The 26,963-nt window shown below is 47.7% G+C and overlaps 1 protein-coding gene across 4 annotated transcripts in view; it reads left to right on the top strand.

Annotated features, from left to right (window-relative positions):
* The window catches only part of CHCHD6 (coiled-coil-helix-coiled-coil-helix domain containing 6), a 241,147-nt gene that overhangs the window by 20,696 nt on the left and 193,488 nt on the right, over window positions 1–26,963 (top strand). For all 4 annotated transcript variants that reach the window (XM_025377587.1, XM_025377588.1, XM_025377589.1 and 1 more), the window contains exons 2-4: window positions 2,297–2,405; window positions 5,926–5,995; window positions 8,412–8,556. In XM_025377587.1, coding sequence (XP_025233372.1) covers window positions 2,297–2,405; window positions 5,926–5,995; window positions 8,412–8,556 — 324 coding nt within the window. The remainder of the gene's footprint in view (window positions 1–2,296; window positions 2,406–5,925; window positions 5,996–8,411; window positions 8,557–26,963) is intronic.

Genomic DNA, 26,963 nt, shown 5'->3' on the forward strand with positions numbered 1-26,963 from the left:
CACCAGGAGCAGATTCCATCTCAAGAAACCACTTTCTTTCCTCATCCATAAGAAGCAGCTCCTCATCTGTTCAAATTTGATCATGGGATTGCGGCAATTCAGTCACATCCTCAGGCTCCACTTCTAATTCTACTTTTCTTGCTGTTTCCACAACATCTGCAGTGACTTCTCCATTGAAGTCTTGAACCCCTCAGAGTCATCCGTGAGGGTTGGAATCTACTTCTTTTAAACTCCTATTAATATTGATTTTTTGACCTCTTCCCATGAATCATGAATGTTCTTAATGGCATCAGAATGGTGAGTACTTTCCTCAGAGTTCTCAATTTACTTTTCCCAGGTCCATCAGAGGAGTCACTATCTATGGCAGCTCTAAGCTTATGAAATGAATTTCTTAAATAATAAGACTTGAAAGTCATAATTACTCCTTGATTCATGGGCTGCAGAATGGATGCTGTGTTAGGAGGCATGAAAACAACATTCATCTTGTACATCTCCATCAGAGCTTTTGGGTGACGAGGTGCATTGTCAATGAACAGTAATATTTTGAATGGATTCTTTTTTCCTGAGCAGTAGGTCTCAACAGTGGGCTTAAAGTATTCAGTAAAGCATGTTGTGAACAGATGTTCTGTCATCTAGACTCTGTTGTTCCATTTCTAGAGCACTGGCAGAGTAGGTTGAGTGTCATTCTTAAAGGCCCTAGAGTTTTCAGAATGCTAAATGAGCGTTGGCTTCCATTTAAAGTCAGCAGCTGCATTAGCCCCTAAAAAGAGAGTGAGCCTGTCCTTTGAAGGTTTGAAGCCAGGCATTGATTTCTCCTCTCTAGCTATGAAAGTCTTAGATGGCATCTTTTCCCAGTAAAAGACTGTTCTGTTTAGTATCGCCACCTTCATCAATGATCTTACCTAGATCTTCTGCATAACTTGCTGCAGCTTCTCCATTAGCACTTGCTGCTTCACCTTGCACTTTTATGTTATGGAGACGCCGTCTTTACTTAAGTCTTGTGAACTAACCTCAGCTCACTTCAGTCTTTTCTTCTACACCTTCCTCACCTCTGTCTTGACTGAATTGAAAAGAGATAGAGCCTTAGGCTCAATTAGGCTTTTGCTTAAGGGAGTACTGTGGCTGGTTTGATCTTCTATCTAGACCACTAAAACTTTCTCCATGTCAGCAGTGAGTCCGTTTCACTTTCTTACCATTCATATGTTCACAGGAGTAGCATGTGTAACTTCTTTCAACAACTTTTCCTTTGCATTCACAACTTGGCTAACTGTTAGGTGCAACAGGCCTAGCTCTCGGCCTGTCTTAGCTTTCGACATATCTTCCTCACTAAGCTTAATCATTTGTAGCTTTTGATTTAAAGTGAGAGATATGTGACTCTTCCTTTCATTTGAACACTTAGAGGCCATTGCAGGATTATTAATTGGCCTAATTTTGTTGTGTCTCAGGGGATAGGGAGGCCCAAGGAGAGGGAGAGAGATGAGGGTGGGGGAATGGCTGGTCGCTGGAGCAGTCAGAACACAACAGCATTTATTGGTTAAGTTCGCCATCTTACATGGACAATGTTCTCAGTGTCCCAAAACAATTACAGGAATAACATGAAACATCACTGATCACAGATCACCATAACAAATACAGTAACAATGAAAAAGCTTCAAGTATCGTGAGAATTATCAAAACATGACACAGAGACACAAAGTACATGCTGTTGGAAAGACAGCACCAGTAGACTTGCCTGATGCAGGCTTGCCACAAACCTTCAACTTGTAAAAAAAAAAAAAAAAAAATGTGTTATCTGCAAAGTGGAATAAAGAGAAATGCGATGGACAGAGGTACTTGTGCTTCATTTGGATGCTGTTGAGGGGCAGCCTTCCCTGGAGAAGGGGACATTGAGATACCTCCAAAGAAAGGATATGATTTGGACAGGTGGAGATGTCCCAGAGAGGGAGGTGGCGGGAGGTGGTTCAGAGGGAAGAGCATGCCTGAATTCAGAGGAGGTGAGAAAAGTGATACATCAGGTTCCCCTGAGGACTGGGTGTGTGGAGGGGAGTGGTGGGGGTGAAGCTGCAAAGCCAGCAGGGGGTGTACATTGGTAGGCTTGGGAGTCCAGATGGGCTCGGCGTGGACCTGGTAGGCACTGGGCCACCACGAGAGGAGTTTTAGTAGAATTGCTTTGTTGGAGTTGGTCTTGAGGAAGCAGCGCATTCAGTTAATTCTGGGACCTGAATAAAGAGGAGGCTTTGCTTCCAGACACTTCTGTGACATAACTTTTTCTTGTCCCTCCTTTCTGCTTCCTTAGCTGTCTGAAAACGTGGTGAACCGTATGAAGGAGCCCAGCTCTCCACCCCCTGCTCCTGCACCTTCTACCTTGGGCCTTCAAGATGGCAACTTGAGAGCCCCTCACAAAGGTATGGGGGTTGTGACAGTTCTGTGGAGTGTGGAGAGACAGTGAAAGGAGTGATGGGTGCTCACCCGAGCCCACCCGACGGCGCATGGAGCTCAGGTTGGCTTTGGGATGACGTTAAGCAGTTCTGTCTGGTAAGGGCTTTCCGGAAGAGCATGGCTTTCTGGGAGTGACAGGCGCTGTCGTCAGAGCTGCCAGGATTCGGGACAGACCACCTTCCCTCTGTGTCACTTTCTCCATGTGGGAATTGAGGCAGAAGGACCTGAGTTGACAGCTCAGGAAAGAAGTTGCCTTTAAGGGCCCTCAGAGGCAGCATAGCCATGACGCAGCTTCAGCCACTCTAGCCTAACTCCCAAATCAAAGAATGATGTGGATTCACGTGAATGGGACCAAATGTGGGAGAATTCCGTCAGTGACTTAGGCGCCTGCCACAGCAGCCCTCACCTGAGCCTCAGGTTGAGAGCTCCTGTCTTGGCCCTTGGAATAGTTCCTCTGGGCTTCTAGGACCTAGGAGTTCCTCTTCCTGGCTGACTGTGAAGCTGGTGCTCAAGCCAAGCTGAAAGCTGGTTTGTTCCCTACTCTATTGTACCTGTTGCAGATGAAGAAATTTGTGCTTTCCCCAATTAACAACTTGTAGCAAACACGAGGAAATAAAATTTTAAGAAAAAAATTTGTAAGGCATACAAATGTTAAAATATTACAAAATAAAGTCCTTGGAGCAACTGCTCAAAACCTACTTGTTTTTGAGAACTTGGGTCTGTCTACCAGACTCAGTAACCCGATTAAAAAAAAAAAAAGATTGGCTGGAGGCACCATGCCACCACGGAAGGACCGACTGTTTACATGGAGAACCACGCACTAGATTGTTCGTCTCGGGCCTGGTCTCGCGTTACAGTTGCCTTTTCTACTCATCTTCCCTGTTGGGTTGTAAGAATTTAGAAGATGAGAGCTGTATCCTGCCCACTTAGTGTTTACTGAAGGCCACCCAGAACCAGGTCCTGTGCCCTGTGCCAGGACACAGTGATAGGTGGGCAGGGACCCTCTCTCATGGCACAGCTGGCTCTGGTTATAGAGCCAGATGTCAGCCCTGATGTCAGCCAGATGTCAGCCCAGATGTCGTGTTGTGATGCAACACTGGAATCTGTCCCAGGAGAGGAGGGACTGTGAAAGTCAGGAGGAATGGTGGTGGGTGGGCACTGCGGGTGGGCAGACAGCGGGAGCAGAGGTCCGGAGGCAGGGTGCATCCCAGCCTGCTCAGGGGCCTAGAAGCATTGCTGTCTCTGGAATACAAGGTACAAGGGAGGGGGAGATGTTGGAGTGGCACTCGGGAGCCAGGCCATGGAGACCTCCCCATGGTGGCCAGAGAACTCTGGCTTCATCTTCAAGGGGATGCCTGCCAGGTGTCCCGACACCTCCACCCCTGTGCTGTCTGCCTGGGAGCCAGTGAGCACCTGGATTTGGACCCACCCCAAGATCTTTCTGAATATCTACCACTGAAGGGGATGTGTAAGATTCCCGAAAACCCCCCAAGAAGCCCTTCTCCTTTGCCAATAGGGCTCACTTACTCCCTACGTGGCTCTAACTGATGAGAAGGGCTTGAGAGGGGTCTAACTTGACCCAATGCACTTTAACAAACTGGATTAACTCGAAAGAGGGAGAAAGTGATGATAAAAGTGAAAATTGCCATAATATATAATACTACACATCAGTTTCAGCTTTAGAAGAAATAAGCATTTGCTTCAGTTTGGTAAGTTTTGGCAGTTTGGAAAGCAAGAATAGTAGTTCTTTGTCACTTGGAGTTAGTTATAACAAAATACTTTGCTGTTTAAATGATAGATGTGAGTTTTGTTTCTGAATGTTGAAGAGTCAAAATGACTGTCTTGAAGTTAACTAATTTTAAGATATTTTGTACTTTTAAAACCAGTTTTTGCTTTATTTTAGTAATGGAACGAAGTTAGAAAAAGAAGTTAAAATTCTTCTCATACCATACCCCCCAAAAATGTCAGAGGAAATAAAAGATTGAAATGTATGGCTTGAAGCCATAAAAGTACAATAAAAGATAGATTTTCTGCACATCATATTAAATGAAGAAACCTTAAATTAAAAAAATAGGAAATGTGAATATAAGAAATTAGACAGTTTAGAAAAGAAGTAACAGGAATGGATAAGTTAGAGAAAATATAACATTGGACAGAGTCATAGTAATCTTAATATGTAGCGAGTTCTTAAAGATCTTTAAGAAAGACAGCTCAGTAGGAAATGTGCACAGGTGGCCATGCTCATGACAAGATCTCCATGTCACTAATACTGGAAGAAACGCATATTCAACACTGTGCACTCCCAGGGAGCGGGGATCGGGCAGGGGCACACAGAAGGGGCAGTGAGGATGAATGCCACATGCCCTACATCGGCAGGCCTGTTATTTTTGTAGTTAAAAAATGGAAAATTATATAAAAAACAACAATACCAGGCATTAAACCTCAGTAAAACTCTTCAGGCAAATAAGTAAGCGTGGGGAGCACTGGTGTGGAGATGAAACCCCACAGCAGCCTCCTGCATTCACCTCAGTTGAGAACCTGGTGTGTTGCTGAGGAGCATGAGAAGTGCTCTCCTCCCATGAGAGGTGGTTTGAAAGTGTGAGTCACAGCTGACACTTTCAGAAGTGCCCCCTGAGGTGTCCCTGATGGGTCTGGAGTTGGAGTCGCACACCTTTATTGAGCATCTCCCACAGCCTGGTTCTTACGCTATGTTCTGTGTGGTTCTGGCTGCTGGTGCATAGAACCCTGTGGTGGAGGGAGGTGTGGGACATCAGAGAAGGCCAAGAAAGGTGGTGAGCTTTGGCTGACAGAGAGCTTTGGAAGGGTGAAGGCTGGGGACGGCGTAGTAACAAAACCTTCAGTATCAGCAAGTGGTGGGGAGAGTGAATTAGATTTGCTCAGAAATCCCCAAATCCGTGATGATCAAAAGGGACCTACTGTAACAACAGAAAGAGCCCAATAATACTAGGGGCGATAGGGGTTAAGTAGAACTAGGTTTAATATGTGGCATTTGCCACACTGGGGATTGTGCAGACTCAGGTGGGTACTAAGGGAAACAAGATTTAAAGAGCCCCCACCCCTTCCCTTCCCTATGCCAAAACCTCTACCTGGGAGGTTGTCCTCATGAAGCAAAGCAATGACTTCGTGCAGCCACTTCTGGCCTGTGCTTAGGAGATGACCTGGATTCCAAATAATTGTCAGGAGGGTAGGGATGGGTTTGGAACACTGCACCCAGTGTTGTGGGCATCCTGGTGCAGAGACCCCTTCGGGATAAGAGGTGGCTTGGATCATCTGGCTTTCCAGACAGCTTGAATCAAGGGTGTTCCTTGAATGCCCCTGCGAACACTCCTTTGTGGGGGCTCATCTGTAGTGCTGCCTTCCCAGGGGCACATTCATTCATGGGGGTCCTTCCTCTCTGGGTGACCTCTGTGCCTTCATGGACCCTGGGGTGCCACTGACAGGCCTTTTCTTCTCTTTCCTTTGCAGAATCCACACTGCCCAGATCGGGGAGCAGTGGTGGCCAGCAGATCTCAGGGGCAAAGGAGGATGTCAAGAGGTGAGCCCGAGAGCCTGCTTGCTCCCGGCACTGCGCTCCACCTAAAAGCCTCTTTCCTCACTGGATACCCCTCTCCTTGCCGAAGCCCTGGAGGGTTTGTCTCACATAATTAATCTCAGTTGCATTGAAGGACAACCCTATGGTATAGGTGTCACTGGTTCTAGTTTAAAGATGTAGAAACACCAAAAGGGGCATAGGGGCATTGATCATTAATGTTCCTCATGCCCAGCAGTTTGAGAGGCCAAGGCAGGAGGATTGCTTGAGGCCAGGAGTTTGAGACCAGCCTGGGCAACATAGCAAGACCCTGTTTCTAAAAGATAAAAAAACTAGCTGGGTGTTGTGGTGTGTGCCTGTGTAGTCCCAGTTATTCGGGAGGCTGAGGTAGAAGAATCACTTGAGTCCAGGAAGCCGAGGCTGCAGGGAGCAATGATTGCACCACTGAACTCCAGCCTGGGTGACCCTGTCTCTGGAAAAAAAAAAAAAAAATCATTTAAAAAAGCTATAACTAAACAGTTGAGTGGCTGGAACTTCTGCATGTGTGTGCACATGCAGGCATGTTTTCAAAGAGATGAGGAAGTGGAGCCCTCCCAGTGCTAGCTGTGGTTGTCCAGATGAACTGGCTCCAGGATGTTGGTGATTTTGTCAGCACAGGCCACAACACCAGGACCTGGCCACGCCTCTGACATGGGGCCTGTTGCCAGAGAAGTTTTAGCAAAGTGGTTAAGGCACAGAGGCCCCAGTGGAGCACATCTTGTGGCATCTTGATCCTGCAACTTGCTAGTTATGTGAACTTGAAAAAGCACTGCATCTAAGAAGAGTACTTCTTTAACTGGGCTCCTGTCATGGTTAAATATGTTACTGTATATCATGCACGTGAGCATAGTACCTGTCCTACAGAGTTCTCAGTGGACCCTCACAGTAGTTGTTACTGATTGGCCTCTTCAGCATCCTTGAGGCAATTGCCCTCAGTATGGTCAGAGGACCCAGTGGGTCAGCTTAGGGGGCCCAGTGTCAGCCATGGTTGGGCGTTTGCCTTCTAGTAGTTCAGCCATGTTGGGTCTGTTGCATAGTCATGGGTTAAGACCCACATTCTAAGATTCACTCTCCCTAATAGGTCTCAGCAAGAATAACTGACCTGGCCAGGTGTGGTGGCTCAATCCTATAATCCCAGCGAATTTAGGAGGCTAAAGCAGGAGGATTGCTTGAAGTCAGGAGTTTGAGCCCAGCCTGAGCAACATAGTGAGACCCTGTCTCTACAAAAAAATTAAAAACATTAACTGGGGGTAACACACGTCTGTAGTCTCAGCTGCTCAAGAGGCTGAGGTGGGAAGATTGCTTGAGCCCAGAAGTTGGAGTTTACAGTGAGTTATGATTGCACTACTACACTCCAGCCTGGGCCACATTATGAGACCCAAAACCAAAAAAAAAAAAAGAAAAAGAAAAAAAGCCAACTACTAACCTGAACCCCGCTTTTTTGGTACTTTTAAACATTTTCAAAATGGTAAAGTAATACATGCTAATGAAAGATTTAAAAATTTATCAAGTGAAAAAATCACCCATAGACTCATCATCTCAAGACAACCACTATTAATATTTTGGAGTATTTCATGTTCTTCTCCACCCAGAATCCCCTACCCACTGTTTAGGGTTATTTTTTGAAAGTCATAGATAATTTCATATCTTGCTATTTTCACTTCGTATTATAATGATTTGTCATTAGTTTCACCTGCTTTATAAGCAGTTTTATTACTAAAAGCATTTATTGGTTCTCAGTTTTTAGATTCAACCTACAGACAAATGAAAGACTATATTTTCTAGTGGTGATGTCATAGATCATTATATGATCACACCATATTTACTTTAGCTTGACCTTGATTTTGGGACATTTAGGTTGCTTGCATTTTTTTCACTATAATAAATAATACTGTTAAGAGCATCTCAGCACTAATAACTTTTTTCTTCTCTATAGGATTATTTTACTAGGCAGAATGCCCAGAAATAGGTCAAAGGGTAGGAACATATTCAGAATGAAGAGTTAAATGTTCAAAACAGAGGACTACTACCATCTTCAATCTTCAAGCTCTCAAGTGGAGGCAATCCGTGGATTGAGCCCCTCCCTGAGACTCTCACTGGGCATGGGGCTGCCTACTTGGCCAGGTCTCCTCCTGTTCCTGAGCTGTGTTGTCCTGGCTCAGTGTCATTGTCTCCCCTTGTCTGAGGAGCTGTCAGTGATGCCTGAGCTCAGGCGTGGAATGATGGGGCGTGTGGTTTTACAGCACTCTCTCCTTTCCTGGCCGGCCGCTGGCTGGTTTCAGCGTTTCCCTGGCAGCCGAAGTGAGTGCGTAGACCTTGTCTTGGCTATGGGCTGCCTGTCATGTCATCTGCATCTGTTTCTCCTCATCTTTCTTCTGCACAGGTGTGAACAGGAGCATGCTGCTGTCCAGAATAAGATCTTCCAGGTGGCAAAGACGGAAAGAGAGGCTGCCACCAAGCACTCCAAGGCATCCCTGCCCATGGGTGAAGGCAGCATCAGCCATGAGGAGCAGAAGTCAGTCCGGCTGGTGAGTGCAGATTTTCCCTGAACTAGCCTTCTGAGCTGGGCAGCACCCGGGGAAAGAGGGGGTGGGCCCTGGCACCTGGTTAGTCTGAAGCCCTGCTGGCTCAGGCTGCCCCTGGGATGTGCTCAGCTTCACCTCTGTGGAAAAGGGTCTTTTGGGAGCCAGGAACTTGGGTTCTCCCAGCCCTGGCTCTGTCAGTGATTTGCTTTGCTGCCTTTGGCATGTTTTTTCAGTCTCTGTGGCCTCAGGTCTATACAGTAAGGGACTAGATCACTTGACAGTCTCATTCAGCTCTGAAACTTCACAGATGTCAGGGCTGCAGTGATATGTGTTTCGGGAGGGTGTGAGGAGAGAGGACTAGAGGCCTGGAGCCATGTAATATATGACAGGGAGGGCATCATCTTTAGAGTTAGGTAGGCTGGGTGCAAATCCTGGACACCCTGTCTGTGAGCCTTGCTCGAAGATCATGATGCTTACACACAGGACTGCCCAGGGAATCAGAGGAGATAGTATTTGTCCAGGACTTAGCACATGCCAGCAGACTGTGGGAGTGCACTATTGTTATTGTCATTAATACATTTAAGTGATGGGTGGCTATTAGGATATTTTTGCTTAAGTGCAGCATTTATTTTGCAACATGAGAAGTCTCAAAGTGCCCCCAGGGTTGACTAATTCAGTGGCTCACTAGCATCATCATAGACGTGGTGCTTCTCTTCCTGCCACTCTGCCATCCACAGTGTGCCAGTGCATCCTAGGGAGGCTGTCCCCATGGTTAATGAAGGCTGTTACTGCCCCACAAGTCCCATGCAGACAGTAAAACCCTCAGTAGAAGAAGAGAGGCTATGCCGGCCCTTATGTCTCTATCACAAGGATAACTTTCCTAGAAGCTCCTGGCAGAATTCCTCTTACATCACACTGACTTGAATTGTACCAGGTGCCCATGGCTAAGCCAGTCCTCAGCAGAGGGGATACAGAGGGCTCCACTGGCTGCAGCTAGGGCTCTTTTCTAGTCACATTAGGGAGGTTGCGCATCCAGCCAGAATTAGAACTGACAGCAAGGAAGTTGGGGGAGGGAAGCGTGGCTGTGGGCGGCATCTAATAACATCTGCTGGAGGTTTGAGACCAGGAACAGCCTTGCCCTACTTTAGGTGGGTAGCCTGGTACACACGATGTGGCCTAGAAGGGGGTTGAACATGATGTGAGAGCATCATTTGGGATTGTGCTCTCCTGGGAGGGGAAGGCAGACATGCTGGCTGGGCACAGGCCTTAGCTTACTAATTTGATGACTACACAAATGTTTGAAGTGTGCAGTGGGCACATAAATGCACGTTGAACCAGGCCCTCTGGGAAATACAAACAATGTAGGATCCTAGCCCTCAGGAAGTTTTAGTCTGTGGAGAAGACAAGCACTGACTTGTGCTTTGAAAAAGGCCAGTTTGGTTACAGTAGTTGTTAAATTGAGGAAAAGATTTGGAAATGCAAATGTGTAAGCTGCTGGTGGATCAGAGCTGGTAGATCAGAGAGGGCATTTAACCTCAGCCTTAAAGGATGAGGGGCAGCTGGGCTGAGACAGGCGGGTGTTGAGGAGGTGATCAGATCCAGTGAGAAGAGTGAGGTTTGAAGCCAGATTTTAGAAGGCCTTGGATGTGCTGAGGAGTTAACCCTCAAAGTAGCCCACAGTGATCCTGAAACAGTCAGTGGTTGCTGAAGTTTGTAAGGATGGGAGTGATGAGATCTGACTTGTGCTTTTAGAACCCCGTGGCATCCTGGTGAGGAATCAGTTGATACAGTGAGAAACTGGGGCCAGGGCATGCCTTCAGAGGCTCTTAGAGTCAGTCTCTGAGAGGCAGATCGGTTGTTACTCCTCTGCAGGTAGCCTGACAACCAAGTTAGAAGGACCCCTATCCTGGAGATGAAGGGTTAATCAGTATGGCATGAGCAGGAAAAGTTGGCCACCTCTAGAGATGGAAGATCACAACTTACAGGTCTGCTGTCTCTTTGTTCTCACCTGGAATGTATTAATTACAGTGAAAGAGAATTCACGGCTTCCCATTCTTCCTCCTGCAAAGGAGGTTGAGCGCCGCTTTCTCAAGACTGTCCCTTGGGGAAGAACTTGATTCCCTGCCCCACCCCAGGTCTCTAGATGGATAATAATCTCCTTTTCTGAGCCAGAATTCTTAGGGAATTGTGACGTAAGTTACTTCCTTCATTTTAAAAACATTTAACTGCTTTCATGGGCATTCTCATTTTCTGAATGCTCAGCATTCATTTCTCCATGCAACTGGTGTTCCAGTTTCCTTCTGGGAGTGTTCCTGTTTCCTGCTGTGTGTAGACTTGGTGGGACTGTAATTCCTCCATGGAAGCTGAATCTGGGCACAATGCAAGCTCAGCCAGCTTGCACCTCATGCCTGAGGACCTTCAGTTCTGAGTGAGTACAGAGGAATGATGGGAGGCCAGGATGGGAGTTCCTCGTTGTCTCCCAGGTGTTGCGATCAGCCCCTTCATGCTATGAGGTTGTATCTTTTGCCGTCTTCTACACTTTCAGTGTACCATTGGTTTCTGTCTGGTCCTCCTGCCTTCTTGAGGTTTGGATCGTCCACTGATGACCTGCCAATTAACTCTCCTTTGCTTAAGTTAGGTGGAGTTGGCTTCTACTGCTTGATGCTCTTGGAAGTGCATCTCCTATAGGAGGTGCTACAGAAGATGATGTTGAAGGTGTACAATCATATTCAGTACTCAGTACAAAGGAGGAGAAGGGAAGATGGTGCTTGGCATTGTTCCATAAGTTAACAGAGACCCAAGGCAGTCAACTAAATGCTGAGCAGATGCTATGACCATCGCTTCTAAAGAAGGGGGCTCCCTTTTGGTTGGTATGGTTGGGCAGTGCTTTTAGTGGAGGTAAAACTATATTTTCAAAACTATATTCTGAAAGATTTAAATAAGAGGAGAAAGATGGAGAGAAGAACCTTACAAAAGCAGGGAAATTCTTCTTTCCTCTCCTGAGTTGTCCACATGGAAAGATTGAAGGAGGTGGCTAGTTGGCAGCCTGCTGTGTGGGGTGCTGAAGGGCCTGGTGGTGTGGCAGTGTGTGGATCACAGCACATCCTCCTAGCCCTCTGGGAGGGTTGGACCCTGAGATGGATCTTGCATGGTTGCTGGCAGAATGAGTTGTCTGCCCATTCTTCCTAGGTGCCTTCTCCACTACCCCTACTGTAGTCCTCCCTGTGAACCTGTAGCCTCATCTAGAGGATTTCCTGTTGTACTGAGTGCCACTTAACATGTAGTGTGCTCTTCCACACTGTTCACTTGCTTCTGACTTTTTCCAATATTGATTTTAAAATCCTCTTCTGCATAAGGGATTGGTCCAGCTTATTATTGGGAAAAGTTCACAAAACTAATGACAAGGAAAGGTAATAATTTTTCTGACCTACTTCTGATGACAGAAGTGTTTCCCTTTCCCATCTAGTGCAGCAGTGATGAACTGTTCTGTGCGTGTCGATGCATGTTTGCTGTCACTGGTGGTGTCCTGGTTCTGGTCTGAGTGAAGGCCATGGGTGTCACTGGATCCTGTGAGAGGTGTTTCTCCCTCTGAGTTGATGAAGAAGCTAGGAGTCCAAATCAAACATTCTGGGAAGAAATAAAAAGAACAATGCTGTTGATCTGAGTCTTCTGATGGGTGGAGCCTTAAAAATCCAATGGATGGAGTAATCAAGTCCTGGCTGAGGCTTTATTTTAGGTGAGAATGAGATTTACAACCTTGCCTGTTGCATTTCTGGCACATATTATTAGTTGTATAAGAATACAGTACACCTGATAGAAAGCAAAAACTTTCTTGGCTGGGCACGGTGGCTCACGCCTGTAATCTCAGCACTTTGGGAGGCTGAGGTGGGTGGATCACTTGAGGTCAGGAGTTCGAGACCAGCCTGACCAACACGGTGAAACCCCATCTCTAGTAAAAATACAAAGTTAGCTGGCCCTGGTGGCGCATGCCTGTAATCCCAGCTACTTGGGAGGCTGAGGCAGGAGAATCACTTGAACCCGGGAGGTGGAGGTTGCAGTGAGCTGAATCACACCATTGCACTCCAGCCTGGGCAAAAGAGCGAGACTCTGTCTAAAGAAAAAAAAAACAAACTAGAAAAGTAAAAACTTTCTTTTCTTTGTTGCTGAGCAATTCTTTTATTATTTTATGATGTGTGAGTGTATATATATATATATATATATAAATATACACACAAATGCACACACACATACTCTGTATTCCTGTTATGTTAGGCACTGGGTTAATTTCCTAATAAATGGAAATAAGAGACAGCTTCTGACGTTGAGAAGATGTGTTTATTAGGAGAATTAAAATTCCCAGAATTGACCACATAGTTGTTGCAAGGGTCATCCCAGAAGGACAGGAAGACACTCGAGGAGCAAGGAGGCAGTACCACCTGACACTTCCTGGTAGGATGGGAATGAATTCTAAGAGGAGGTGACATGTGAGCTGGATCTTGAAGAATGAATAGAACTTGCCAGGTGGAGAGGAGGGAGGAAGGATGCTGCAGATAGGGAGCACTCTTGAGCAAAGGCCACGCTTTGGGAGAGGATGAGGTCTTTGGCTGGATTATAGGAAGCCGCAGGGTGTGGCGACGGGGAGGCCCGAGGGGCCAGTGTAGGTGCAGTTGTGGAATGACATCCTGGAAGCCTGATGGGGAGCTCTGTGGAGCGGTTTTCTGAATCTTGAAAGAGATAAATGGGAGACAGCTGGACATTGATCACTAGGAAAATACTTCAGTGGCAAATCAAGAAGTTAAGGTCAAATCCTGCCACTGAAGATTTGGTAACAAGAGTGCTTCCCTCCCTGGACTTGCCCCTGTAACCTAAGGATCCACCAGGATAGTAGCTGTCCTGTCCTGCTCTCCTGGTGGCAGAGGACTTTTGATCTCTCACTCTCCTGGTGGCAGAGGACTTTTGATCTCTCACTCTTTCATTCTCTTCAATGCCCAGATGCTCCAGGTAGCTGCCACCTTAGCTATGTGAACTGGATGCAGTTGGCTCTCCCTGTCCATGGGTTTCTGTATCTGCAGATTCAACCCACTATAGATCGAAGTCCACAGATACAGAGGGCTCACTGTACTATGTCATTTTATGTAAGAGACTTGAGCATCCACAGATTCTGACGTCCGTGGAGGGTCCTGGAACCAATACTCTGTGGTTGACTGTATCATGATTTTAAGATGTTCAAAGTTTTTGAATTGCAATTTTCTAAAATTATGAGGAAGATGGAGGATTGATTTTGGCTTTATTACAGCTGTAGCCTTTCTTCCTAACAGTCCTATGCTACATTTTTATTGTCTTATTCCTCAGATCATAAACTCCTTAAGAATAAGAACTGTGGTACGATCATTTTGGTCTTTGCAGCGCTGAGCAAATTTTAGACAGGCAGTGAATGGTGATTAAATGGCACATCTTGAGTAGGTGAGGGTGTGGAGGTGTAACTGCTTTGAAGCCCTCTGTGCAGTCGTCTGTTATCTTTCCCTTGTGATCCCATCACAGTGCCCCATTGCTAATAGTTGGAAGCAAGCACCCATCACAGCCTTTTATAGAAGGGGTGACAATTCAAAGGTCTGACCCTTTTCAAGCAATAAAACAAAACAAAGTTTAAAAAGGCTTTCATTATAATGATATCTGGGAGTCAACTAAAAAGTGATTTGTCTCCTCGTCAGAGTCTTACAGACTTTAGGTTTATCTTGCTTGGAACAAGGGAGAGAGTGGGCTTTGGGAACTCTGGTCTGAGGTTATGAAGTATACTACCTGACATTCAGCCAAGGCAGTCCTGATATCTGGGTCTAGCTGTTTGGCACGGCTGTTTTAGAAGTTTAGTGACCTGGGGACTCTGGTGGCCTTGTTCCTTATACCTCCTCCAGTGTGAGTGTTATGTGGAGATCTGAAAATCCTGTGGAGATCTGCATTGCCTGTGCTCAGGTGACTGATAAAAGGTATAAACTGGTAGAAAAATCATGACATCCATAGCCCCTTTCTTTGCTTCCTTGTTTTACTTTTTCATCTCTTCTTTTGTCTACTGAGCTTAGTCTCTTGATTAGATCAGAGGTTGACAAACATTTTCTGTAAAGAGCCAGATAGTAAATAATTTACTCTTTGCAGTCGCATGTGGTCTTTGCCACATATTCTTTGTTGTTGTTGTTGTTACAACCCTAAAAAATGTAAAAACCATTCTTAGCTCAGAGGCCATACAAAAAAAGGCTGTGTACTGGATTTGATTGGTCGGCAAAAAACCCCTCCTGGACTAGACTATGCAGCTTCAGAGATTTTAATTTTTTAAGTCTCTCTGAGTACCCAGGTGTCTCAAGAAACTAGAGGTGGGAGCACTGGTGGTGGTCCAAGTTGCTTAATGGCTGTTATTTCTTGTGAGAGGTTTCTTGTCTTGGTATTTGACAGCCTCAGTCTTCTGATATGTAAAATGAGAATTTTTCTAGAGACAGCCTAGTGGGCTGTATGGGAAAAGTCACTAACTTCTGCTTTAATTCCTGATTCTTTTATCATTTGGCATTTTTTTATAGTTTCTGTTTCTCTGCTGAAATACCCCCAGCTCTTTACATGTGTTGCCCACCTGTAGATCCTCTAAACATAGTCTCGATTTGACAGTTCCAACACCTAGACCATCTCTAGGTTTGGTTCTGTTGACTATTTTCTCTCTTGATACTGGGTCACATTTGCTTGCAGTTATATGTGCTTTGTAGTTTTTGATTGGTGCTGGTCATCATATGCAGGAGACCAGTAGAAACTGAGGAAAATAGTGTTTATGCCCAGAAATGGCCACTCTCCTTCTTTTGACAGGCTATTAGTGTGGGAGGTTGAGTAGCCTAGTTGAGTAGAATATGGGCTGTAGTGTTGCCTCAGCTTCAGCCTTTTAATATGTGAGTGTGGGATCAAACCCATTCTGTTTGTCAGGGCTTAGGACCTGAGTACCTGAAGGGTTCGTCTAAGTTCTCCTGACTGGCCACCAGACTATTTTATGGGCCCTAATTGTCTTTAATTGAGGGTCCTTCCTTGTCCCTCCTGCAGCTGCAGACGACTGCTGCTTGGTGGTCAGTGGAAGGCCTGGAGTACCTATAGGCTTTCTCTCAGTTGTGCTGCTCTGCTCACAGACTTCAGCAGGCCCTGTGCACTGATGCCTTGGGTGAATATGTGGAGGGAAGGTGTCTCATTCAGTTCTCCTGCTTTATCTTTAAGAAAATAATTAGGAAAATTCTCATGACTGATACTAGAGTTAGTGCACCCTGTTTGTTGTCATCACCTTTAAAGCACCCTTCACACCCCAAAGAAAATGAAAAGGGCAAAGTGATGGGACTGACCTCACTCCTGCTCTGAATGTCCAGGCCTGCATGGCTGCTAATGTATAGGGCTAGTCCTTCCACAGGATATGCAGGGGTCCACACACTGGGTAGAAAGGGCTGTGCCACACAGCTGCCCATCTGCATGCCCCATTCACCTTCACATTTGCTCAAAGAACAAGGGTGGTGGGTTATAGTTTAGAGAATTGGAATAATTAATTGGAAGGGACACTGTGAGGCCTCCTGGGTTCCCACTTAACCTGGCCTTGGTGTTATATGATGTGACAAACATTGGAGAAAGGAAAACTGTAGATGAGCTTACACGAAAACTGGCTTAATCTTTTTAGTTGATCACACACCAAAAATGAACTTTGATTTATTTCCTGTATATTTTATCTAAACTGAGGGTGGAGGAAGGCTGTAGAAACCAGACATGGTGTTCAGTCATGGGACTGAGAGTCTGGCATCTGTGTCCAGGGATGGCCCTCTGTTCATCACTACTGCAGTAGTGATGTCTGCCTTGGCTGGGTTGTTGTGAGAACCAAATGAGGAACAGATATGTACAATGCCTGGTGTCACAAAATGTTAGAAATGCTATCCTAGAGTGGTGTATTGAACAAACACGGGCTGTGAGGCTTCAGCTCTGTTCAGACGGCCCCCGTCACTGTGGTTCCTTCATGTTTCTATGATGCTTCCTTACCTGCAAGGCGAGGGGCAGGCAGTGCTGTGCGCTGCTAGGAAAGTTAGGATTTACTCTTCCTCCTTCACTTCCACCCATGTCTCCATGACAGAATTGTTGTGAACTGATTCTCAAAACAAATCGTGATTTTTTTTTTTCTTAAGGATGTGGAGACAAGAAACAAGTGAGGTTCATGTATCTTCTGACTGGTTCTCTGGAGAGAGAGGCTGAATTCATTGGGGTGAGGGGGTCCTACAAGCATTTTATTCATGGCCAGATGCCATGGGGCATCCCAGAGGTATGGTGTGGGTGTGGAATGAGGCTGTTCCGACTTAACCCTGCTGTTGAAAGACTCTTTTGCCTGTCTCACCTGGCTCTCTGTTCATCTCACTGCCTGGCTTCCACACCTGGCTGTGCATCTGGATCACCTGGGAACTTGTTAAAAATGCAGATAATTGGATCCGATACTGAAACAACTGGATTAGACTCTTGGATGGCTTGACCCTGGAATCTGTATTTCTAACAGCCTCCCATGTGATTCTGGTACAGCAAGCCCAAAGTCAGTGCCTGGACTGATGCCCAGAGCCATTGACCCCGGAGTGGTTTTTGGCCCTTTTTGCAGTCCAGTCACCCCAGGGATGTGAAGTGCTCCTTCCAGGGATGTGGCTCCCTGTGGTCCTCAAGCCAGGAGGCTGTACTGTTTGAAAAGTGCACCAGGTGATTCTGATAGCCTCCCCTGCTTTGTCTCCCTCTCCCTGATGCAGCTCCTGCCTAGATGAATAGCTTTGTCGGGCTTATTGACATCTAAGAGAAACAGATGCTCTTTTCTCTGCCAGGGACTGCTAGAGAAGAGAATCTGCTGTCTGTGTTACCACTCCCTTGGTGAGGGATCCAGGCCATCTGGGTTCAGCATTTTAGGGGATGGTAGTAAGACCTCTGATCCCGAATCCAAAGGGATGGCTGTGGGATGCAGGTGATACCAAGTGGCACTCATTGCACTCAGCAATAGCTCAGCTTATGTGAGAACCCAGAGCCTCAATTCTTTGCAGCAGCGGTAGCCATAGCCCAGATCATACTGGAGGCATGCAGCAGAAGCAAAATAAACCTTCTCGAGGGCTTGTGGGACTCTCAGGAGGGCTGCTGCTGGTCTGGTTACTACTTACTGCTGCCAAGTGGGCGCAACAGACCTGTGGGCTGAGCTTCCAGTATCTCCCCTGAGACGACTGTTGTATTCTTGTTTCCTGTCCACTTCATTAGGTGCATTGTGATGGTATCCTGGTGTTATGATTTGAATATTTGTCCTCTTCAAAACTCATGTTGAAATTTAATCCCCAATGTGGCAGTATCGAGAGGTTACTGGGTCATGAGGGCTCTGCCATGATGAATGGATTGAATCCAGTTGTGGATTCACGAGTTGATGGATTAAGGAATTACCATGGGAGCAGGACTGGCAGCTTTGTAGGAAGAGGAAGGGAGACCTGAGAGAGCACACTCAGCCCCCTCGCCACATGATGCCATGCATCACCTCGGGACTTCTCAGAGAGTCCCAGCTAGCAAGAAGGTTCCCACCAGGTATAGCCCCATGACCTTGGACTTGTCAGCCTCTAGAACTATGAGAAATAAATTCTTTTTCTTTATCAATTACCCAGTTTCAGATACTCTGTTATAAGCAAGAGAAAATGGACTAAGATACTTAGGGTGGAAGAAATCCTGTTTTTTCCTCAACTGTTTCATACATTTTTAACCACCAGATAGGTGGTGGTCACCCTGGTAGTGGGGAGAAGGATGATGGGGAAGATGTGGGGTTGGGTGGAGAGGTGTCTGGGGGAGGGTGTTCATCAGGACAGGCTGGCCTGTGTGGTGTCATTGAGCAAGGAGAAGGTGAAAGGCAGTCTTTAGCTGTTTTGAACCCTGTGGGGAGCTTGTGGACTCCTCCTCTTTAAAGAAAGCTGTTGCTCTGTGGACTGCTCAGATTCAAGTGTCGGGATTTCAGAATCTCACTGTTCTAGAATGGGCCTGCTGTAGGAAGGGGGAGCCCAACATTTTTTGAGTAGTAGGAGATGTGCATGTGTACTCTTTGTTTAAGAAGCTGGAAGGACATGTGGGTTTTGCAACCTGGGCTTATTTGGATTTTGTGGAGCCTCCCCCACCACCAAATCACAGGTCTGCAGATGCCTTCAGTTTTCTTTTCTCTGGCTATGGTGCCTGGCTCAGGCGACCTCTGCTATATGCTGACAGAAGCTGGACATCCTCATTAGCTGCTAACTTTGTTAGGCAAATGGCTGATTGCGGTTCCATTCCTGGTGTCACTGCTTCTAATTAGCAGATCACATGTCTCTGAAAATGTCTGTTAGCACCCGGGATGAGCTAAAGAGGCTGACAGCTGGGGCTAGGGGCTGGAGAGAACTGCGCAGAAGTGCTTTCTCTTCAGCCTCTTGAGGGTCCAGGCTGCCGACCTCAGCTAGGCTCCTTGGCCTCTGAGTGCCCACTGGAGCCCAAGGGAACAGAGCAGCAGGCTTCCTTGAAAATTGCACCAACTGGAGGGGTGATCTGAGCCATCTGGGAGTGGCATCGGAGCAGCAAGTGACACCCTTCCTGACTTCCTACTTTGTTCTTGAGAGAAGCCCAGGCCAGTCTGAGAGTTTTGGAGTTTCTTGTTTTGAACAGAGATCTTACGTGGTCATGTGTGAAACCTGATTGGATTGGTGCCATCCCTCCTGACTTGCGTCAGATGATGTGCACTGGCAGTGAGGGCACAGGCAGTCAGAGGAAGCATCATCACCCCTTCTGCTTGCTCTATACTCGCTCCTCTTCCTTCAGGTCAGTGCCCACCAGCCCTGCCACTCTTCTGTGTGTGGATCAAGTGGGGCAGCCCTTACAGCCCTAGGACAACCTGACAGCAGTATATTTTCCTTTTCTCTCCTGCCAGAGTGAAATTGGGCTGGTGCCTTCCCACTTCTATGCACGCCTCTAGGACGCCAGCAGGGCTGGGGAGAGGGGAGGGTCTTGGTTATTTTAAGTCTATTTATGCAATTTATTCACATGGTTTTTGGGGAGCTACTATTCTGCTTTTTCCTTTTTGTGGAAAAATGTTTTCAATTTGTCAATGAAGCAGATTGTGTTTGCCCTCTTGGGGAGATGCCATCGCTGGTTACTGGCAAGGTATAGAATCGAAAAGGGTTATTTGGCTGAGAAACATCAACAAGTGTTTGCAGGTGAAAAGTCCCAGATTATTTCCCTTACCTTTTGTCTACTCGGTGGGTGAGCCGGGGCCCTATCTCCTGTGTGTTGGCTGTGAGCTGAGTGCTCTTGGGTAGACCAGTACATGCACCAGCTAGGAGGAGCTTTGGCTATGAGTGATGGAAGCCCAGTTGGCAGTGGCTTAAAGTGGAAGTGTATTCTTCCCACGAACAAGATACCAGGGGCAGCCATCTCAGGTGGTTATGGTAGCTTCATGCCTCAGAGGGATCCAGTCACCTCCTGTCCTTTTTTATCCCCCCCAAGACGGAGTCTCACTCTGACACCCAGGCTGGAGTGCAGTGGTGCAATCTCAGCTCACTGCAACCTCCACCTCCTGGGTCCAAGCGATTCTCCTGCCTCAACCTCCCCAGTAGCTGGGACTACAGGCGTGTGCCCCCACACCCAGCTAATTTTTATCTTTTTAGTAGAGGCAGGGTTTCACCATGTTGGCCAGGCTGGGACCTCCTGTCTTTTTGACTGGCTGTCCTCAGTGCAGCTCTCCTCATGGTGGCAGAGGGCTGCTGTGCCTTCAACCATCACATCAGTTTTCCAATCAAGAAGATGGAAGGGCTGAGAGCCTTGTTCTAGTAAGGTTTTATTATTTTATGTGGGTGTGGGAGGGACACTCTTCCCTGGGAATTCTCATTGGCAGAACTGTGTTGCAGGGCCACCTCTAGCTACAAAAGGAGGGCTGGGATAGTGAGCAGTGTTACCTGGACATGTGACTGCCCCAAACAAAATCAGGATTATGTTATTTAAGAAGAGGGAAGAGGGACCGAATGCTGGTCAGGTGGTGAGAGCACTTTCTGTAACCTCGTGGCTTAGAAGGAGCCCAGCGTCTGGACTTTGTTACACCTGGGCTCAGATCCCCCAGGTGCTGTCTCTGTGACCCTGGACTCATTATTTAACCAAGTCTCAGTTTCCTCACATGTCAAATGGCACACCTCCTAGAGTTGTTAGCATGCTTTCGTAATATGTGAGCAAAGCCTTCAGCACATGGTCTGGCACATGGAAGGTGGTCAATACATTCTTTTCTTTCTGTTATGCCAAACTCCCCCAGAATGCACTAGGAGAGGAGCTGCACAGGTGACTAATAGAGTCTAAACGATAGAAGTGGGTAGTGATTTTCCACCGTGGCAAAGAAGGGATAGCGAACAGAGTGCTTTTGAGTGCAGGATTGCCGGCTGTTACCGGGTTGCTAATGTTCTAACCCTCCACCTTGGCTGGCTTCAGGCTTCAGAGGCCCCTGAGTACACCCCTCCCCGCCAGGTAGCCTTAATTCTAAAACAGACCTTCCAGATCCCGCTAGTTGTTCTTTCCTAACTCCCAAGGTTAATTTGTGCCTAGAGAGGAGATACAGCCATTCAGGGCTGCTGTCTCTGGGCTTGCATTCTTGCTGATGCCAGGACTGGCTTGTTTCGCTGACCTTGAGCTTGTGAGGGTGAGTGGGTAGGGAGCCCTGAGTGCTTGGCTCCCTGCCCACTTGGGTGTGTTCTTAGCAGAGTCAAGGCACTTCCCACCCCCTACACTTGGTGGTGTCTCCTCCTTCCTTATCAAATCTTGGCAAGGCTTCTCTGGAGGATTCTGGTACTCTCTTCTTGGCTATGACTTGGGTGGCTGGGCAGGGTGGCTAAGGGGTATTGCTGAGGAGAGTTAGAGGTGTGTGGCAAAGCCTTTTGCATGACACACATCAAGTAACAAAGCTCTGAGGCCGCTGGGACTAGACACACTGGGGGTTACAGTCTTTGTGGAAGGGCTTCTACTGAGAGCCTTTGCCCCTGCGCCCGTGCCCACAGGGAAGGGAGCACCTGCACATCAGCCTCGCACAGCGGGCACGGCCTGGGCAGCCTTGCTGGGAAAGTCATGACTTTCCTTTTCTTGATGCTGACTTCCTGCTCTCTTTCCTCTTTCCCAGTTGATTGAGTGCCTTCCCTAACACACACAGCCTCTGGTGCTTTTTTTCCCTTGTGTGTAGTGGTTCCCAAGAGGCCTGGCAGCCCTGCCCTGCCTCGGGCCTGCTCCTTTTCTACACCTCCCCTGGCAGCACTGGCGCTTGGTGTGCGAGTGCATCCAGCGCAGGATCCGCCCAAGAGCCTCTGTTCTTGGGGCTCCCAGGTGTCAGACAATGTTGAACACGGGGCCCATTCTCTAGCTGACTGGTCGGACATGATGTCGGCACCTTATCTTCATGCTGACACACACTGGACATTAATAGAAATACACCGCCATGTCACATGTGTGGAATTTCAAGCAGCCGGGAGGCGGGTACTTTCGATAGCCTATCATGTGCTTAACTTCTTCCAAAGAGGTTTTTGATGAGAAATGAGTAGGGCTGTTAACTCCCGGCAGCCTGGCATGTGGCAGGTTTTCTTTTTTTTTTCCTTTCCCCTTCTTGATTGTTCGCAGTGCTTCCTTAATCTTCACTCTGGAGGAGTGGGCTTGGCCGCTTCAGGACATTTTATTTAATCTGTGGCTGCACAGGCAGCTGCATGGTTGGCCTGGGTGCTGTGGGGCCGCAAGGTGGCCCGGGAGTACTGGGGGAGCCTCTCCTCAGCCTAAGTTGTCTGGCCCCGGGTTTTTTGCCCTGGTCTCAGCTTTCATGGCTGTGTACAGGGCTTTTGGGATCACTGGCTGCTTCTCTTCCGAGACAGCCTAAGCTTTTGGAGCTGTTTTTGTTTTTCCCGTCATCTCGTCTCCTATCTCTCTCTCAGGAGCTGCTGGTGATGCCTCAGTTTCTCTAGCTGAGGTCCAAAGCCCAGGAAAAGATCTTTACTCGGATGATCTGGGTCTTGGTGTGGTCTTTGTAGTCGTGTGTGACTTTGCAGTTATCATAAGAGAGACTTGTATTTGCAGCTCATTTCTGCTGCTTCTCTGGGATATCTCCATACACGTTCAGTTTTCCCAGCTGTAAAGTGAGATGATAATGCAATTCATAAGATTAGCATGGGGTTTCAGTGAGATAAAATTAAGTGCCTAGGAGAATGTCTAGACTGCAGTAGGCTCACAACAGAAATTATACCTAAACATTTTCTTAGTGAGGCTAAAGGTGAAAAGCATTCATGGCCACTGGCTTCTGGATCACGCTTCTCAGTCTTCCTACTAGTAAGGCTGGTCTTTAACCTTATTCCAATTGGCATTTTCTTTCTGATAGCACTTCGTATATCAGAAATCTGCTTTACCACCGTCTTGGATTTCATCATGACTCAATTCTCAAGACCCATCAGGTCTCGTGGCCTGACACGTCTCCCTGCCCTCAGGGTCAGTACTGACAGCTAGATATAGCCAGCACCTTCCTTCCCTTCATTTCCATGGCATTCCTCCATGCCCACGTTGCTGGATTATAGCCTTGGGTAAACCCCACCAGCTGGTTTCTCTGCATCTGGGCCTGGGCTCCTGGGGGCCGCTAGAGGCTGGATGAATGGGTTCTCGTGCAGTTCGTGCTCTCTGACCTCCTGGGCATTACCCTCTCTGCTGCTGCCTTCCTGTTGCTGTGTTCCAGCAGCACCCTCCTGGGCCCTCCCCACATCCACTTGTGAGTTCTCTCCATCCTGGCCTCACTGCCCTCTCCTCCTTGCTTCCTCTCCTCCTAAAAGGGGCCTCTCTGCCAGTGACCTGGATCCTGGATCTAGCTCTTCCCCTCCTCTTAGAGCGTGCTCTGTTACTTCCCCACTTTCTGCTCAGATCTCCTTGTCTAAAACCAATAGCCCTTTCCCAAGCAGCCACTCTGGTTGTCTCCTGGCTCTTCCTTTTCCTTGCCATGGAATCATAGTGGTAAAGTCATAATCTTTATTCTCAAACTTATTACAATTTGGCGTGATCTCAGAAATTACCGTGATTGGCTGGGTGCGGTGGCTCACACCTGTAATCCCAGCACTTTGGGAAGCCGAGGCGGATGGATCATCTGAGGTCAGGAATTTGAGACCAGCCTGGGCAACACAGTGAAACCCCATCTCTACTAAAAATACAAAAATTAGCCGGGCATGGTGGTGTGCACCTGTAATCTCAGCTACTTGGGAGGCTGAGGCAGGAGACTTGCTTGAACCCGGGAGGTGGAGGTTGCAGTGAGCCGAGATTGTGCCACTGCACTCTTGTCTGGACGACAGCGCAAGACTCCATCTCAAAAAAAAAAAAAAAAAAAAAAAAAAAAGAAAAGAAAAGAAAAGAAATTACCATGATCTTCTTTCCAACAAATCTGATAACTTTCCTTCTTCACATTTCCTTCAAGGGGTATTTATCACCAAGCAGCTACTCTTCCTTTAAATGTCCCTTGTGTGAGCCTCTGTGCCTTAGCTCTCCTGCCCCCTTTCTGCATGCTCCATCTGTCCGTTCAACACATGTTCCCTGAGCAGGGCTGCGGCCTAGTCTGGACTGCCCATCCAGAAGTGACCCGATCCTGACCCTGCTAGAGCCCCTGCTCCAGTTGGAGAAACAGATACCAAACAAGTAACTGTTACCAGCTGAAATAAGCGTACTGCTGTAGAGAGAGAGTGATAGTGGTGCCTTAATTTAGATTGAGGTCAGCTAATGCTTCTCTGTGGAGTGGACATTTGAGCTGCGACCTAGAGTGTAAGTGGGAAGGAGACAGAGTGAGGAGGAGGAGCTCTGCAGTTTGTGGGGAGTGCGCCCCGGACTGGGTGGTGGGGAGCTCAGTGAGTGAAAGCAGCTGCCAGCAAGAAGGGTGTGAACAGTGGGCGGGGACTCATGGGCACTTACAGAAACTGGGTTTGAGAAGCAGCGGGGAGTGTGTGAAAGGTTTTCTTTTTTTTTTTTTTTTTTTTTTTTGAGACGGGGTCTTGCTCTGTCACCCAGGCTGGAGTGCAGTGGCCGTCTCGGCCTCCCAAAGTGCTGGGATTACAGGCTTGAGCCACCGCGCCCGGCAGGTTTTCATAGAAGTTCTGGGGAAGATGGCAGAGTGGGCAAGAGCAGAGGCAGGGAAATCAACAGGATTCCAAGAGCCCTTCAGAGAGATCATGGTGACCCAGACAAAGGACAGTGACAGTGTCTGGGGGAAGAATTATGTGTAGACAGAATTGATGCATTTGGTGAGGATGGGGCCTGTGGGGTGAGGAAGAAGGAAGTGTAGAGAATGACTCGGGTTTCTGGCCTGAGCCAGATGCCCTTTTTTGACAAGGAGATGCCTAGACTCCTCTCTGGCTTCCCTACCTCTGGGTCCTTCAATCAGTTATGGTCTAGATTGAGCTGCTGTAGCAGAGAGGCCCCCAGATACAGTGGCATACATAAGAAAGACTTGTTTCTCTTTCATGGAACTGTCTAAAGGTAGTCCAAGGCTAGTGGGAGCTCTGCCAGCCTCAGCAGCCTTGGATGCAAAGTGGTTGCTCCATTTCTCTCCAGTTCCTGAACAGTGTGAAGGGGACATGGGCCATGTGAGTGCATATCCATTTGGCTCTTTTATGGGCAAGACCAGAACTGGAGAGAAATGGAGCAACCACTTTGCTCCATTTGCCAATGATGGAACTGGGCTCCATCATTTCTGGACATATCTTGTTGGCTAGAAGATAGTCACATGACCACTGCTAGTGACAGGTTGTTTAGGAAATGTCTAGACAGTGTAGCTGGATGCCCAGCCAAAACTCCATACCAAAGGAGGAGGAAAGAATGGCTATGGGGGGACAATTGGAAATCCACCACTGTTGTTTGTTGCCTCTTCGTTACCTCTTGAAAACTCCCACATCCACCTTGGCCCGATGTCTGTTCAGGGCTTCTGTTCTCTAGATGCTGGTTGGCCACACCTCTCCTGGTGCCTTCAGGTACCTCAAACTGAGGACGTCCAGTACAGAACCTGTCTTCTCTCCATACCTGGGCTTGAATCATTTACAAAACATTGAACAATTGGGATAGCTGCTCAATTCTCCATATTTAGCAGTGGAGGGGTCCTCGAGAAGGCACAATGCTGTTAATTCTGCCCAGACATTCATGGGGGTTGTTTCTGAGGAACAAGCAGGGAATATCCCACAGAGTTGTCTTTGACTATTTTCTCCTTGTGCTCACCTGGCCTTCCAGGCAGCTGACCTCAGGGCTTCCGCCGAGACCCCAGATGTGTGTGTTTTTGTTTGGAAGATGATCTGTCAAGATGCCACCCGCGGCAAAGCACACAGCTCTTCCCCTGGCTGGCTGTCCAAAGTATGGCCCTGGCCAGACCTCAGAGAGGGACAGTGTTTTCCACCAGATCAGACAGAATTGGAGAGAAGTGCTCCAGAGTTGGCGACTCCCTCCTGGGAGTTGCTTCAGGATGAGGACTGAGATGGAGGTTGAGCCATGTGGCCTTTGGTGCTAGAGACTCTGCTAGGGGCTGGCCCTGGCTAGGCATGGCTGCCTCTGGGCCTGAGTCTTGAGTGCCTGGACACCCCTGGCATGAGAGGCAAGTTCCCAGAGCTTTCTCCCAAACCTCCCTGTAAATGAACAGACCCACCTAGCTTTAATGCTAATTCCTTTGGCAATGAGCCTGAACTTCCTTGTTTCCCAGTTAAAGCCAGCCCATTAACACTGCCCCATCTGTCACCATAAATGGAAAGTTTTTCTAACAGGTGGGCAGGCAGTTCTCCCATGCTAATGAGGAGTCCATGAAGTTCCTCCAGGGACTGACATTATGGCTATGGGCCCTGCCTTTGCTGTCTCCACAAGAAGGCACAGCTGAGCAAGGGCAGTTGGTGCCCTGTGCTGACCCCAGCATAGCCGTCTTGACCTCTTGAGGCTCTGGAAGGTTAGGAGAGAGAGGAGCAGTGGTCTAAGGCTTCTCATCTTTCTTGCCCTCTGGTTTTCCCTGGAGTCCCCACTGGTAGGGCTGAAAAGGAATTTGTGTTTTTCTTTTGTGTCCAGGCCTTGCAGGGCATCTGGGGGACTGTTTTTTTTTTTTTTTTTTCCTCTGGGCCTCTGGTCGCACTTCTTTTCCTCACTAAGAATTTGCCACCGTGTGTGGTAGCTCATGCCTGTAATTCCAGCACTTTGGGAGGCAGAGGTAGGCTGATTGCTTGAGGCCACAAGTTCGAGACCAGCCTGGGCAACATGGCAAAACCGTGTCTCTACAAAAATTACAAAAATTAGCCAGGCGTGATGGTGCACACCTGTGGTCCCTGCTACTGGGGAAGCTGAGGCACGAGAATTGCTTGAGCCTTGGAGGTCGAGGTTGCAGT

The sequence above is a fragment of the Theropithecus gelada genome, chromosome 2, assembly GCF_003255815.1.
Source record: "Theropithecus gelada isolate Dixy chromosome 2, Tgel_1.0, whole genome shotgun sequence".
Lineage (NCBI taxonomy): Eukaryota > Metazoa > Chordata > Mammalia > Primates > Cercopithecidae > Theropithecus > Theropithecus gelada.